A 16,506-nucleotide genomic window follows, 5' to 3' on the forward strand; every position below is an offset into this window, starting at 1 on the left:
CACACAAATTTTACCAAAACTGTTCACCTGCCAGTTCACTAATAAGTAGTAAAACATCTGCCATAAATTACAAATGCCAACCAGTGTTAAGCCTTCATTACTTCCATGAATGCTTCCCATCATGGTCTAAGGTAAGTAACCCACCTTCGATACTGCTGACGTGAAATTTCATCTCCACCAAAAAAGTATACAGTTGACAGTTCTGTGGTGGTTTTACAACTGCTTTCTCTGTCTGATGGATTATATATTATAGTAACATCCTGATGCCAAGAAAAAAATCAGGAGTGAATATTAAATATTTCACTCTGAACAAATGTCACAGGAACACAAACAGTGGCTGCAGACACTGATGCACATAAACAGCACCTCCAACATCAGATAAGATCCTATATTCCTTTCAAATAAGATGTTAGCTTTAGCCATAAAATATATAATTTTTACTTTAGCCTAAAAATGAGCTCATATTTTTAGTGCAGATACTTTCATACTTACTTCCTTTGTTCTTTCCTTGAGCACAAATTTGTCTGGAAAAATCCTTAATACTTTCGGATCCAGCAAAACTTTTTTCTGAGAATCCTTAAAACCTACAGCTTTAACAAAAGCTGCTCGAGAGCCAGTGTTACGGACAGAAATAACAACTCTACTTTCCTGGCCAGGTACTAAGTCATTCACTGTTACCATGTAACTGTCAGATAATTTCTTAGCATCTTCCAAAATGAGGTTACTTGTGCCTCCATATCCAGACAAAGGTATCTAAAAACAGAATACAAACATCTAGAATTATTTTTATGTAAGAAGAAAACAGAAGAGCAAATTACAGTCAGAGAAGACAATGAAAACAGATTTACTGAAATTAAAATTATTCGTCTTTGTGTACTTTGCCTAATAGTTACCCCACTGCCAATCAAACCTTATCTATAGTAAAGACTCTGCTTTAAGAGAAAAACAAACCAAGGAGCTGCAAAATTATTTACCTTCCCATGTCCCAAGAATAATTAGTTTTCACTGTTATAGAAACCAAGCTTAGGTAAAGGAACAGTAAGATTAGTATTGATATGCTTGCTTAAGAAGTGTTCAGCATGAAAGACTGATATTTAAATTTATCTTTAAATGCATAGAAAAGATAAATTAATAGATGGTTAAATATGTGATAGAAGAAATACAGCACATTGTTAGGGTGTAGAATCTAAGTGGCAGGGTATGTGAATGTTTGCCAAGTAATTCTTTCAAATTTCCAGTAATTTTAAATTTCCAACATGAAAAATTTTGGGGGGAGAAAAATCTATGAGCATATAATTTTGTTAACTTTTGGTCCAGCAGAGTCAGGAGTGTGCCAAAGAGAAGCCAGAACTCAAATGGGCCTCAGGGGACAGCCAGCCTGGCCATGGGAGTGCAGAGTGGAGGCTCCAGGGTAGAGCGGGCACCCTGAGCCATGGAGCGCCCAGGGGCACAGCACCACCAGGGAACAGGAGTCACTCCTATAAATAGGAGTGCAGGAAACAGGTACCCTGCAAGGATACAAACTTTTCAAACTCTTTAAATGCACTCCATTAAATATGCTCTTTCATTCCTAATTATTAAAATAAATTCCAAAGAATCCTTTGCAAACTTGAAAACATCAGTAGCTTATTTCAAGTTGTTATGTATTACATACAATAATAAAATTTTGAAAAATTAAACTCAGGCTGATGAAAACTCAGTATTGCCTGCCTTGTAGTAAAAATTAACAGCATTTAAAAGGCTTCAGATCTGAACTCCTGCAAAGTCCACCTCATTCACAGTGAGCTCTGTTGGTTCCAAGAGTCAAAAATATTTCTAATTTTTCTTTTCCCATAGAAACTTACCAGTAAATCTTATACAGGAAGCTAGAAAACAACAAGGAGAATCAGCTTTTGAAAACACTCAATACCAGTATTCTTCCTATATTTTCGAAGTCTAAGAAGTCACAAATGACTACTGACTAAAAGGTTAAAAGATGAAGAAAGATTAAATAAAATGAAATCTGAGTAATGCTCACAGACCCAAAGATTCAACCAGAAATCTGCTCTAGAGCAGGCTTCTCAGGGACTTCACTGGTGGTCCCGTGGTTAGGACTCTGTGCTGCCACTGCTGGGGGACTGGGTTTGATCACTGGTCAGGGAACTAAGATCCCTCAAGCCTACATAGCCAAAATTAAAATAAAATAAAAACCCAACTAGAGCAGGCTCCTCAGCCTACGCACAGTGGACCCTGGGCTGGGGCCATCTGATGTGGGGCGCCCTGTACACTGGGGGATGTCTGGCCACAACCCTGGCCTCCACCCATCAGGTACCAAAAGTCTAACTGCGAAAACCACAAATGTCTCCAGAAACCACCAAGTGTGCCCTGGTGGCTGAGAACCACCACTCTGCAGGCTGTTCGGCACATCACAGCTTGTGGGGCCACATGAAGAGCTCCACAGAGCATGTGTCCACCTCCAGCATTAAATACAGTTAGATTTGCCAAAAGTATCTATTCTTTTTTAAAAAACCTTTAGGTGGTGTTAATCTTATGACTTTTCTATATTTCCTCTGTGACACCAGGGCAAAGACCAGCTTTGCAGTCCCAGCTCTACTGCCAAGTAGCTGCTCGGTTCTGAGCTGCTTTCACAGAGCTTGGGTTTCATCCAACTACCTTGTCCCTCTTTCCTCCCCTCCAGGGTTTATCACTTTTCTCTCTTAACGCCCTGAATCTAGCTAAAGAAGTAACTTGAAACCTTCTGAAATTTTGCTGGGAAGAAACAACACAGAAAAGTCCTATCTGTGTATCCTTCGGGTACAGAACAGAGTGTAACAAGTAATGTCAGGAGACACCCTGCTGAACTGACAGAAGAAAATTTACTTGGAAAATCAACAACTTCAATCTGGACTTAACCAAACAATGGGTTCCTGAGAAGTTCAAATTAAAATGAAATAGACAAGACATATTTTACAGTGGCTGCTTTTAAAATGGACAATTCTACAAGGTATATAATTACTCTCTAATCTGTCTGTAAATCTAGGTAACCAACCACATATTTTGACTTAAAAAAGAGTACATGTTATTTACCAATATTTAACCAATAGTTACAATACGTTATAAACTCCATGGTAGAAAAAAAAGCAGAATTATTTTACCGTGAACTTAACACCTGGTTGTGATCGAAATCCAACTTGTTTAATTTCGAGTTTGGCCAACATACAAGACAGGCGAGTAGGTGCAAATAACACGGAGATATAAATGTCTTCTTTTGGACGAATCCTGACCTCACAGTTACTGGTCAATCGCTCTTCTGAGCCAAAAGTGTGCTGCAGCTACAATTCAAAAACAACCTCTGCGTAAGACAGAGCAGCAGCACAAACAAAACATGCCAGTAACACAGACTCTTCAAGGACGAACAACACAAGACAGCCTGAATGCAAAAGAACCTGACACAGAACAGAGCCATGTACTCCACAAACCTGAAAGCAGTCCTGGTCTTGTCCTCTGACAAGCAGGCGTAAATGCTGGGTTGTAGACGCAGAATTGTTTCTTAAAGCTAGTTTCTGAAGCCTAGAAACAATGGCACATATTAAACGTGGTTTTCTTCCATGGATGCTGCTACAACCATAAAAGCAAAGCCAGTTAAAACAGCCTAAAATGCATTGAGGCAGATGGACTGCCTGAGCCACGTGGCGCTCCACAGTCCTCGAACTCCGCATTTCTGAGAACATGCACTCAAGACTCACCACATTGGAGAGGACTTTCAGTTTAATCTCTCTCCTGTTACAGCTCCTTAGCTGCCCTTATTATCTATACTCTATGTGTAGTAATTACCTGTTTTACAAAATCATCAGAAAATACAGATGAACTATTTCATTTAGTCAAGACCATGCTTAGCTCCAAAACCTACCTTTCATGGAAACAAAGGTCCTAAGCACGTTGTGCAGATTTTTTACTTTAAGAGGCTCATCTGTACAAAGTAGTCTTTTAAACAGCATACTGCAATTAACTTTTAAAAAACTTACAATGCAAGTAGCACTGCAGCTGGCTGGCAATATGAAAATCCTCCAGCCTCTGCAAATACATGCATTCTCTCTTCACTGGAGAAGAGAAAATACATGAAAAAATATCTATTTTACACAAATTTTGAAAATTAACAGTTAAATTATCTAAGCTGTGGTCTATGCCTTGTGTACCTTGTATTAAAAAGGAAATGCTGCTGTGTTTAATTAACCTCAGAGTAAAATCAAAGACCTTTGGTTATTAGCACACCCAAGAAAAGCCTTCCACAGGTACTCTGCCTGGGGAAGACTTGCAGAAAAAAATTTTCTCATAAAAACAAAGCCAATTAAAACCAAGTGCAGTGTTCAGAGATGGACTGGCTGCATGGGCACAGGAGCCGCTGGGGAGGGCGGTCCTAAATCCCAGGACCATGCAGGACAGTGCAGGAGTCTAGCTGAGAGTGCTCTCACTAGAGCTACCCACAGAAAACCACTCTTCACCAGTTGGATTGTAAAGGCCTCTAAGAGGCGACATCTCTGTTCCTTCTTCCCACTGGCCTCCAGTGCTTTCCAGAGAAGGAACCAAGATACTTGTAGCTGCCTAAGTTTGGTCATCAGCAAAGAATTCACCAAAGAGCTTAATAAAACTGAAACCTAATTTTTTTGGCTTGTATTTGAAAAACATGAAAAATTTAACTAAAAGATATGAATTCATGGTAGGATGAATATTGAATATAAGATATCTTGTTTTATTTCAGTTCTAAGAACGTGAATATGGTTGTCATGGAGACAGCGAAGAATAGCAGTCGGTGATGATAGCTGCTGTGCATACTCACTGTGTTCTACCGAGGGGGACACCTCCCCAGGCCAGAAACTGCTTGTTGGATAAAATCGAAGGAATATCTGAGCTGAGAGATTCAGGCGCCAGAGGCCTATTTCCCGAAGAAACTATTTCACCTTTTAACATCACTTCATACTGAGGGCCAAATGGCTGCACAAATATTTTCAAGATCCTAGCAAAGAAAACCATCCAAGTTCAGTGTTCAGAACTCAATTCTTTTGGCAACTACTACTGTCCTACCCGCTTCCTTTGTCCAAGAGCCTGAGCCAAGTGCTGAGGACACAATGCGTGCCGTTCCTCAGACCTGATGTCCCAGAGGAGGAAGCCAGTGGGAAAGAAGACAGGCACGTGCCTGAGTGCAGATAAGAGGAGTTCACAGGCAAGGAATCCAGGTAGGGCTGAGGAAAGCCTCTGGGTGGAGACTCTACCCGGCGGGAGGGGGCTGGGCTAAGCTACGTGTACCAGGCAAGTTCATAAGCCGGTGACAAGGATATTATGACCACTGTATGGTGATATTCACTCAGGATTTGGGGAAGGAGTAGGGAAATATCTTTAACAACTAACAAGGTCAACGGATGGTGTCCTTGGAGAGGAGAGGTTAGTGAGAAACAGTAATACTTTCAAATAAATTTGAAAATAGTGATTTCTTACTTTCTAGTCAGTTGGTTTACAAGGAGATTTTCAGTGAACAGAAAGAAGGTCTGAGGCAAAAGGAAAGAGCTGTGCTGTCTGCCACACGAAGTGAAGCATGTTCCCTGTTCTCCTACCCATAGACTAGAGAACAAACTCGCCATGGTGAACAGCTTTACATTACCTTTCCTCATAGCCCGTGGGATCCTTTGGAGAAAATGAAACTATAACTTCATGCTCTTCTCCAGGTTTAAGGAATAGTTTCTCTGGATCCACTGAAAAGTGACTTCCTTGATCTGGGATCTAAATGTTGACGTAGTAAGTCACAGCTTTCACACATTCATGCCCTTATCTCCCACTGACGACCATACACGTTCCTCCTCCTTGTCCACCAGAGCCCCGCCCATCCTTACCTCCTGACTGCGAACATCCCCTCACACACCCAAACATATCATAAGTGACATCTATACACGTGGGTCCTGTCCTCCACCCCACCAGCTACAGGGTAACATGTCCTCAGGAACTAATCTGGGGCTTGGTTCTTATATGTACAATGTGAGGCATCCCAGCTGAAGCTCTTTGTCATCTGCCTTATGCTCGGGCAACACTAGCTCTGATTCTTCCTCCTGACCCCCATGTCCCCGCCTCCCCAGCCCTAGACAAGGTGGGCGGACAGCAACCTTCAGAACCTGAGGGGTCACTGATCATCTCAGTCCAAGAGAATAAGCTACCATCTCTGATACAAATTCTTACCTTGATATCCAGGTGTACATCAATATTCCCAGCATTTTTCAGAGGTAAGTACTGCCTTGCCGAGGAAGCCACACTGGCAAACAAGTGCAGAGTCTAGGGGACGGAATAAAGCAGGCATTTTTTAAATATTATACTTAGCATGGAATCAACGTGGACATATGGTAACAGCAAAGGGAGGAGTCCAGGGTACCTGGAGGTCTTTCGGGGCATGGATGCGGGCAATTCCTGTCCTTGCTCGAAGACTGATGCTTTTAATGACTGGTGTGGGGTTTGGACTATCAACTTCTATATCAACTCTTGCCAAAAATTCTTCTGCTGAGTCTAGAAGCTCTATAAAAGGTCATTCTTTTAGTTCAGACAACAGTTATTTAATCCTAAATGCCACACATGGACCAACACTATGCCCTTGGGGGTACAAAAAAATCTTAAGCGAAATGACTTTTTAAAGAACTCAGAAAGAAACAGAAATGAGTGGAGGAGAAAAAGGAAGAAAATACCTGATAGATGAGATATTATCAGTTAAGAGAAAAGATCCCAAAAGCTTTTCAGTGTTACTTGCTTGGGTTACCCACATTTGGAGGGGTTTGACCCAAAATAGCAAGCTGTCTGCTCAATTTTAAAACATCATAAAATATCTGACAAATTACAGGGAACATCTGACACATTCATTGATAGAAGAAATAAGCCTCAACTTGCTAGTTTATTTAGCTACAGAGTAAAGCAAATACCATAAAATGTAAACATGATACCTGAAGAAGTGATCTGTTTCTTTGGACTATGGAAAAGAACCCAAATTACCAGAAATTCTGGATCCTGTAAAATAAAAAAATGTTTGCATATATAGCGAAAGAAAAGTAGTTTGGAGCTTGACTTCCTCCTTAACTCTAAACCAGTCCCTCCAACTCCCAGTTACCTGTCCGTCGTCACTAGCAGGCATCATGTGGTTGATCACCGATGGGGCGGCCAGCTGCGCAATCGCATGGGCGTAAGGCAATGCTCTTAGAGCTGCGTGGATGGGCTCCTTGGAAAAGGTGAAGCAGCGCCAGGCCACAGCATTCTGTCAGAAACAGGAGGGGCTACTTTAGCAGAGCCAATGGTGTCATGCTGGTGGGAGGCTACATCTGTTCACAGAGCCTTAACAAAAACAGTGACATTCTAGACAGAAGTCAGCCAAGGATGCTACCAGCTATACCTACACCCGTCCACGAAGCTCTGTGAAAGGTCGCTCATGAGCAGCGTACTTACAGCACTGATAATCAGTCTGATGGGGATGTTGGCATGTGTCTTGTTCACCAGTTTTAGAGGCAGAGCTTTCCAGCTTCCATAAGTCAAGTCGCCAAAATCAAGAACACCTTTCTTTTCTGTTTCTACCTAATTATGGGGGAAAAAGAGATTTATAGAAATATATGACTAAATATGACAGTTTATATCACTGCCCTTCTAGCCACAGTCAGTATTAAAGGTAAGCTTACCTGAAATTCCGAGGGCTACTTTACAATTGCTACTTTCTACCAAAAAAATTCTTTTTTTTTTAATACTACAGAAAAAAGTTACAACTGAACTGCGGCTGCTTTTAGAAGACTGCTAGTCAAGCCCTCAGGCTCTTCACTACCATGGATGCAGTCCTGCCTTCATGTGCCCACAAAGCCAAGTCTCCATGTACATCCACACTGAACCCGCAGCACTCCTCAAATCTCTAAGTGATGCTGTCACTAGACATGGTTCCAAGAGAAGCCCTCCTTCAAAGAACACAGGAGGCTGTCCTGGTTGATTCTGTGATACTCCAGACCTCTCACCTAACCACTTACCACACTGCTTCTTAGAGTGCAATCTAAAAGGCAAATGTATAACATCCAACATTTACAAAGCACCAGGAATAATCCCTGGATCTGCTTAAATTTCTCGGTCTCCCCCACTTTTTAAAAAAACTAGTTCTATCAAGTGACTTTATTGAGCATTCCACACAGTCACCCATTCACATGGTCACAGGAAAGCTAACCCTGACCCTCAAGAAGTAAATCTGAAGCAATTTTCCAAGGGTTACTTTTCTGGGGGGAGCAAAATCAAGCCTTGTTTCATGTGCGGGAGATAGGTTCTTGGCTAACTAGGTTATACTGAAAATTTCAGCACAACCAAAGGGGAAAAAAAAACCGTAGTGTTGAAGAACCAAGAAATGGGAGAAAATAATCACAAAGCATAACTACTGCCAGGGATTTATATTCCAGAATACAAAGAACATCTACAAAAATTGATAAAGACGTTCAAAACAAAAATGGGCAAGAAATATGAACAGGCAGTTCAGAGAAGAGGAAGCCAGGACAGATAACAGACACAAGAAACGATGCTCAATGCCACAGTCACACAAGCATTGAGAGTCACAACTGGAACTTCACATCCACGTAGAAAGCAAACAGTTCACAATCTAACAACAACACATCAGCGACAACAGGCACTCACATCTGTTTCCTCGGGGAACACACATCAGCAAGAGGCCACAGAGAGCCAAAATAAAAGCATACATACATAAAATGTCATGTTCATTACAGCCACCTGGGACAGCCTCTAACAAGTCAGTAGGTTACTGGGCGGTCTCACAGATGCAGCCTCTGTGTGAAGTCCCTGAACCACCTCTCGTGGGGATACTGCTCCCCCATCATACCCTGCTGCACCTTCAAGTCCAACCACTCCTCCTGGAAGGCTCTGCCCCATTGGGCTAAGGCTGAATCATCCCTTATACTGAGGTCCCCAGGCTCGTCTGTGCACTGGACTCAGAGCTCAAATGACACCGCGGACCAGTGAAATCACAGTCTCCAGGGCTGGGACACAGCCATCACTGTTTCTTCCAAGTGAGTCATGTGACTCCAAAGAGCAGACCAATCCACTAAGAGTGACTTACATGAGCCTGTCAAAACATGACAGCCTCAAATACTACTTAGTATCTGTTTCTGCTACAAAAATGTAGTCTGAATGTAAAACCAGAATTTAAAACTCTTGGAGAAAAACAGGCAGAACACTCAGTGACATAAATCAAAGCAAGATCCTCTGTGACCCACATCCTAGAGCAGTGGAAATAAAAACAAAAGGAAACAAGTGGGACCTAATGAAACTTAAAAGCTTTTGCACAGCAAGGAAACTTTAAGTAAGGTGAAAAGACAACCCTCAGAATGAGAAAATAATAGCAAATGAAACAACTGACAAATGATTAATTTCCAAAATACACAAGCAACTCATGCAACTCAATACCAGAAAAACAAACAACCCAATCAAAAAGTGGGAAAAAGACCTAAGTGAGTATTTCTCCAAAGACACAGATGGCTAACAAACACATGAAAAGATGCTCAACATCACTCATTATTAGAAAAATGCAAATCAAAACTACAATAAGGTATCACCTCATACCGATCAGAATGGCTATCATCAAAACGTCTACAAACAATAAATGCTGGAGAGGGTGTGGAGAAAAGGGCTCTTGCACTGTTGGATATGGGAATGTAAATTGATACAGCCACTATGGAAGACAGTATGGAGATTCCTTAAAAAACTAGGAATAAAACCACCATATGACCCAGCAATCCCACTCCTAGGCATATACCCTGAGGAAACCAAAATTGAAAAAGACACATGTATCCCATTGTTCATTGCAGCACTATTTACAATAGCTAGAACATGGAAGCAACCTAGATGTCCATCAACAGATGAATGGATAAAGAAGTTGTGGTACATATACACAATGGAATATTACTCAGCCATAAAAAGGAATGCATTTGAGTCAGTTCTGATGAGGTGGATGAACCTAGAACCTATTATACAGAGTGAAGTAAGTCAGAAAGAGAAAGATAAATATTGTATTCTAACACATATATATGGAATCTAGAAAAATGGTACTGAAGAATTTATTTACAGGGCAGCAATGGAGAAACAGAGAGATAGACTTACAGACATGGGGAGAGGGGAGGAGAGGGTGATGTATGGAAAGAGTAACATGGAAACTTACATTACCATATGTAAAATAGATAGCCAACAGGAATTTGCTGTATGGCTCAGGAAACTCAAACAGGGGCTCTGTATCAACCTAGAGGGGTGGGATGGGGAGGGAGATGGGAGGGAGGTTCAAAAGGGAGGGGATATATGTATACCTATGGCTGATTCATGTTGAGGTTTGACAGAAAACAACAAAATTCTGTAAAGCAATTATCCTTCAATAAAAAATAAATTAATTTTTAAAAATGTAGTCTGTTTAAGGACAGGTTCAAAAGCCTGGTCAGTGGAATGCATTGAAACACAAAAAGTCAATGACACTGTCTCAAATAGGGGTAATTTGGTAAAGTCATCACAACTGGGGGAAAGTAGGTGCTACTGACACCCAGTGAGCAGAAACCAGGGCTCTGCTAAGCTCCCCACACTGTACATGACAGCCTCCACCATGTAACAACCACCCAGTCAGACATGGCAATGGTGCCAAAGCTGAGAGTCCCTACCCTGAAACAAGCATGGCACAGCTGATTGAAAAATTCATAAAATGCCACTTAAGCATAATGTAAAGCACTACGAGTTATAATAACACAACTTCCACAAACTCTACTTCCTCCTCCATACCATGCACAAGTAAACTGCTAAGCCCAGGCAGTAAGCACAGCCCCAGGAAGGACAAAGAAAAGCATGTGCACGCAGGAAAGGAGGCCCACAAGGTCCTCATCAGCCTCCTCGGGGAATTCCACCCGTACCTCACCTCGAAACAGAAGCACAGTTAGAGCTTCTCTGAGTCAAAGAACAAAATGGATGCGATGGGAGCAGTTCAGAGCCCCAGTGAGGGTGGCTAAACTCACATCAGGTTCCACCGCAGGCCCTTCAGTCTCCAATCACCGGGAAGAGTGTTCTGCTTGTCCTGCTCTGTACCCAGCCCACCCCCTCGCTGGTTCCTGAATCGTGTTCAGTGTGCTAGTTCTGATTCTACTCACAATCAATAAGAATAAGACACTGCATGTGCAGTCACACACGTTAACTAATGCTACAATCTGTAATCATCCAGTGAGGTTTAGAAATCACTGCTACTTGGCCACGTCCTCCCCCTCCTATGATTCTGATTTAGCTGGTATGGGTGGGACCAGGCACTGGGGTACACCTAAAACCCCCAGTTATTTCAATGTCCAGGGTAAAGAGCCACTGTCCTAAGGAGCCTCCTATCCAGAAGGCACTTCATTGTCCCAACTGGGCTAGACCTAATTTCTTTCACTTCCAGAAAAGAGGAGATTGTAGAATAGGAATGTTTTCAGGTATGGAAAAAAACGGAGGACAGAATCTGAACGTGGTGCTTTACCCCCACACATCAAACTACAGAGTGGAAACCAGCTGGAAAACTGGGTTTAATGTTATACTTTGTTTACACGCTTCTTAGCAAGTATACCTGTGCTTCTGTAAAACAACAGAAATAGTTTTAAGTGTCTTGTTTTTGGCAGTGCTCTGCAGCTTGTTGGACCTGAGTTCCCTGACCAGGGACTAAACCCATGCCCTTGACAGTGGTGGTACAGAGTCCTAACCACTGGACCACCAGGGAATTCCCGGAAATAATTTTAAATTTTGGAATAAGAAGATATTAACAACCAATGTTTATCTTGATTATAACTTTCTGGCACAGTCATCCACAAATTCATTTTACCCAGATATTACTTCTAAAGTTTACATAGCCTCATTAAAATATCAGGTGTGACAAAGACCCACTCACAGACAGTCACCTCGATCATAGGGGTCTCAGCAATGGCCGTGAGGACAACCCTGCTCGCCAGGGCTTCTGCCTGTGCCACGGTCTCTGCGTCGGCTGAGAATGGCCAGGAAGCAACACTGAATATACATCGGAAGATCCCAGGGTCAGACGGTATGAAGAGCACTTTAATCTCTTCTGTGGCATGAGGTCTTATAATGACTCTATTCTTGAAAACTAAACAAGGATAAGCTGAAAAATCCACCTTAAAAAGAAGAGACATGTGGTCTGTTAAGAAATAACTTCACATTGAAAATCAGGAGGAAAAAACAATGAGCTTAAGATCTGTTTTCATAGTCAAATTACCAAATCTAGACATGTTAGCTCTTCAAAAGCACCCATTTCTCATAATCCGATATCTGGAAAAATAAAATCAGTCATATTTATCAGGACTTTTTTTTTTCTTTTTTTGGCCACATCGCATGGCTTGTGGGACCTTTTCCAACCAAGGACTAAACCCGGGATGAGGCAATGAAAATGCCAAATACTAACCACAGGACTCCCAGGGAACTCCCATAAGGACTTCTGAAGAGAAGTTATTTTTACCTCCACTTTTTTTGAAAGGGTGCTGGAAATGGCAGCACTTTCAGCCCTGGACATCACCCTAGGATCCGCCTCCCACATTGGACATCACCTGGGACCTGGTCTCTGCAGCTGTGTGCAGACTAATCTCCAAGGTTCCTCGTCAGGCCTCCAGGTTTACGATTCTGACTCATGCAAACCCCTCCCTCCTCACCCTAAATGAGAATCTTCTTTACTCCCACTTTCAGAGACAACATTACCTCCTATGTACCCCTCCAATCTCACCACCTCTCACCCTCAACCCTTTCCTCCGCCACTTGTTTTCCTCTGCCCTCAGGATCAGAGGGGAAGAGCCAGGAAAAAGGAGAGAGAGGGTAAAGTCTTATTAATCAGGTAAATCAAGGTCATCACTAGGAGCTAAGAGGAAAGAGTAAACCCGCCCACCAACATCTGGATGTGAGGAGCTGCTGACAGTGCTTCCCATCCTCCCCACTTGCTGAAGCCCACAGGATCTAGAGTCTAGAAGTCAGTGGCTGTGACTGATCATGTGAGAGACTCCTACTCTCATGTTGAAACGGCGTTTCCAGATATTTCAAATGGTCATGTAAAGGACTTCCCTGGTGGTCCACTGGTTGAGTGCCTGCCTTGCAATATGGGGGATGTGGGTTTGATCCCTGGTCAGGGAACTAGGCTCCCATATACCTCGAAGTAACTAAACCCATGTGCTGAAACTGAGGCCACATGATGCAATGAAGATTCCAAGTTAGGAGACCTGACACAGTCAAGTAAATAAATAGATAGATATTAAAAAAAGATCATGTGAGAACACAATCAGATAAATTCACTTACCCAAAGCAGGTATAGTTTCCAACAGTAACTTGTTTCTTTTGGGGGTTTTGTTTTGGTTTTTTGGATAAATGCAGCAATTTATATTCAATCACACTGAACAAAACCAGCAGAGACCAGAAACTCAGAGCTCCAGTCAGAGTTTTAAACGATAGCACAAAAAAGCATATTTACATGATTTTATAAACAAGTGACAATAAAGTATTATGGTTAATAAATAAACAGTATTACTTTGCCAACAAAGGTCCGTCTAGTCAAGGCTATGGTTTTTCCAGTGGTCACGTATGGATGTGAGAGTTGGACTATAAAGAAAGCTGAGCGCCGAAGAATTGATGCTTTTGAACTGTGGTGTTGGAGAAGACTCTTGAGAATCCCTTGGACTGCAAGGAGATCCAACCAGTCCATCCTAAAGGAGATCAGTCCTGGGTGTTCATTGGAAGGACTGATGTTGAAGCTGAAACTCCAATACTTTGGCCACTTGATGCAAAGAGCTGACTCACTGGAAAAGACCCTAATGCTGGGAAAGATTGAGGGCAGGAGGAGAAGGGGATGATAGAGGATGAGATGGTTGGATGGCATCATCGACTTGATGGACATGGATTTGGATGGACTCCAGGAGTTGGTGATGGACAGGGAGGCCTGGCGTGCTATGGTTCATGGGGTCGCAAAGAGTCGGACATGACTGAGCGACTGAACTGAACTGAACACCTGGTAATATCAGAAACAAACTCAGGTTTCACTTTCACTAGAAGTACTACAACAAAAGGAGAACCAAGATAAAGACACTTTCCAACACCTCTGTGTCAAGCGCAGGGTGGGGACAAGCTCCCGTCATCAAGGGAGAGGTAGGGAAAGAAGAAGTCCAGCATTAACAAGGTGACCACTCAATCAGGAGAAAGACACAGGGAACTCACCTTCTCACCATCAACACTGACACTGAGAACCCCGATGCTGACCTGCAACCAGCGGTCAGCAGGGTTCAGGACACTGAGGTAGGTTTGTGAAGCAATGCCAACACAGCAAGCATGAGGAAACTTCAATTCCTCGGGCACACTTACTCTCCCTGGAAAGAGAAAAAGCAGAGTCAAAAACCACACCCAACCTAATTAAAATAACAAAAGAACTCCAAGTTCAGAGCCTGAGACAGAACCAGAGAGACAAAGACAGGAGTTTGACCTGCGTTTTTACATTTTTCTAGGGCTACTCTGGGACCCCTGCACAGAAATATGGTCATGTTCCAAATTCAGGATAAAGAAAAAAGCTCACATGAAATTCACTCTAATCATTACTTCCTTGAAACAAACTAGTTTTAAGGTCCCAATTGAGACAATAATTCAACCTTTAAACAACAGCAACCAACAACAAGCAACATCAGAGTAAAAGGGTCTTACCAAGTCCTGACACCACTGCTGAATCCCATGGCTCAATTCCACAGTCTGGATGGAGAGACTGCACAGGAAGCACTTTGGCCGCATTCAGAAGGTTCTGACTGAAGGCGTCAGAGTACAGGTTACAAAGGGAAGAGGAGGCCATCAGCCCTGAGCCAATATCCTGTCCCAGGCAGAGGCCCGCAGTCACCAAGCGCTGGACACGCTCTCCCACAACAGCAGGGTGACAGCTTCCCGGGAACCCACAGGAGAGCCCACAGGTGGTGGCGCCACAGGCCCGGCAGCGAGGCAGGGTGGCACTGCTGGCTGCAGGCAGTGCCCCAGCATGCGGCTGGGTACATGGAGCCACGGGGAGGGGATAGCGCACTGAGGCTGCAGGGTCTGTGGGGGGCATGTGCTGCCTCATGGGTGCAGGGCCACGGCCCTCAGTGCTGGGGACGGACATCTGGTAAGGACCCTGGCCACTGAATTCACTGTTAGTCGCTGATGTGTCTCTAGGAGTCATGTGCCCACCGTCAAGCACAGGTGCCTGGCGGGACATGGGGAGGCACGGTATGGCCAGTGTGGCCGGGTGGAGGCTGGATTCACTCGGCAGAGCCAGGCTGACCTGTTCCAGGTCACCACGGTCTGAGGTCAAACCCGTCGCACTGGTCTGTGACCGATCTTCACTCTTGGAGGAAGGCAGTCTACTGGAGCTAAAGTCCAGTTTTACATCTTCAGGTCTGCTGCTCAGAGAAGTTGTTTCAGTCACTTTTCCTGTGTCCAAGTTCTTCTGGATAAGATACGATAATGCTCCTTTTCCCCTACTTTGAAAAGGACTTTTTTCTCTCAACTTATCCGCAGCCGGCTCCTGAGCTGGAACTGGACTGGCCTGGATAATTGTGGTGCTCAGCTCACTGGTGATATCACTCTGTGTGACAGAAAATGTTTAGAAATTATCCACAGATAAAATGAATATTACAAAAAAAAATTTTTTAATGAGTATTACAAATGCAAACCATGCAGATATACTCTGAAAGAGCAGAGATCTACATAACATCACAACTCTAAAAGAAAAAAAAATAGGGCTATAAGAGTAGTAGCTTCTGTAGCCGTGAAAAGCAGGATTAAGAGTTAGAAAATCTGCATTCATTGTTTTTTGGCATCCCACTCCAGTATTCTTGCCTGGAGAATCCCATGGACAGAGGAGCCTGGCAGTCTACAGTCCATGGGGACAGAAGAGTCAAACACGACTTAGCGACTAAACCACACCACCACATTCCCTGTTTTTACCAATTACAGAACCAGAAACAAGTAGTTTTGTTTAATAATTAAGTGTCTTCAAACTCCCAAATTTTACATCTACGACATCATGGTCTGGCCTCCCCTTCTTCTCTCCACATATACAATTCAGTGTGGCCATGAATCAAATGCAGGGTATGTTCTGTGATTCCCTCTTCCCCCACACCTGACTTCAGGTAGGCCCCATCGAGCTCTGCAGGACATGCCATCAGCTGAGGCCGTCCATTGCCTCCTGAAGCTCCCACAGCGCACTTCACTGCACAACATGTCTTTGCGTGCTCCACCAGACTGAGAGCTTTTTGAGGGCAGACACTAAATATGTATACCTGCAGTGCCAACCTAGCACAAGTAGCTGTTTGAGCACAACATGTGTGCATGCACACACACACACTTACTTTAAAGGAAAAAGAGGAACCAAAATTAGTCAGGTCTGAATTCAAGTCTGAGTCCTACATCCGGAAGACTTCAGAGGTAAGTGTGAGTAAAGAAGTGACAGAAGCTGCTTAC

At 43.1% G+C, this 16,506-nt stretch overlaps 1 protein-coding gene across 8 annotated transcripts in view; it reads right to left on the reverse strand.

Annotated features, from left to right (window-relative positions):
- LOC110150681 (nucleoporin SEH1) overlaps positions 1 to 16,506 on the reverse strand; it is a 97,560-nt gene that overhangs the window by 24,227 nt on the left and 56,827 nt on the right. For 7 of the 8 annotated variants that reach the window (XM_070464534.1, XM_020913721.2, XM_070464532.1 and 4 more), the window contains 14 exons: positions 14,722 to 15,628; positions 14,245 to 14,393; positions 11,937 to 12,167; positions 7,450 to 7,575; positions 7,118 to 7,261; positions 6,954 to 7,017; positions 6,395 to 6,534; positions 6,205 to 6,297; positions 5,636 to 5,754; positions 4,817 to 4,993; positions 3,459 to 3,549; positions 3,135 to 3,311; positions 493 to 753; positions 145 to 260 (listed from right to left, as the gene is read on the reverse strand). In XM_070464534.1, the coding sequence (XP_070320635.1) occupies positions 145 to 260; positions 493 to 753; positions 3,135 to 3,311; positions 3,459 to 3,549; positions 4,817 to 4,993; positions 5,636 to 5,754; positions 6,205 to 6,297; positions 6,395 to 6,534; positions 6,954 to 7,017; positions 7,118 to 7,261; positions 7,450 to 7,575; positions 11,937 to 12,167; positions 14,245 to 14,393; positions 14,722 to 15,628 (2,795 nt within the window). The remainder of the gene's footprint in view (positions 1 to 144; positions 261 to 492; positions 754 to 3,134; positions 3,312 to 3,458; positions 3,550 to 4,816; positions 4,994 to 5,635; positions 5,755 to 6,204; positions 6,298 to 6,394; positions 6,535 to 6,953; positions 7,018 to 7,117; positions 7,262 to 7,449; positions 7,576 to 11,936; positions 12,168 to 14,244; positions 14,394 to 14,721; positions 15,629 to 16,506) is intronic. The other variant, XM_070464536.1, reaches the window with a different exon arrangement.

The sequence above is a fragment of the Odocoileus virginianus genome, unplaced genomic scaffold (genome assembly GCF_023699985.2).
Source record: "Odocoileus virginianus isolate 20LAN1187 ecotype Illinois unplaced genomic scaffold, Ovbor_1.2 Unplaced_Contig_27, whole genome shotgun sequence".
Classification (NCBI taxonomy): Eukaryota; Metazoa; Chordata; class Mammalia; order Artiodactyla; family Cervidae; genus Odocoileus; species Odocoileus virginianus.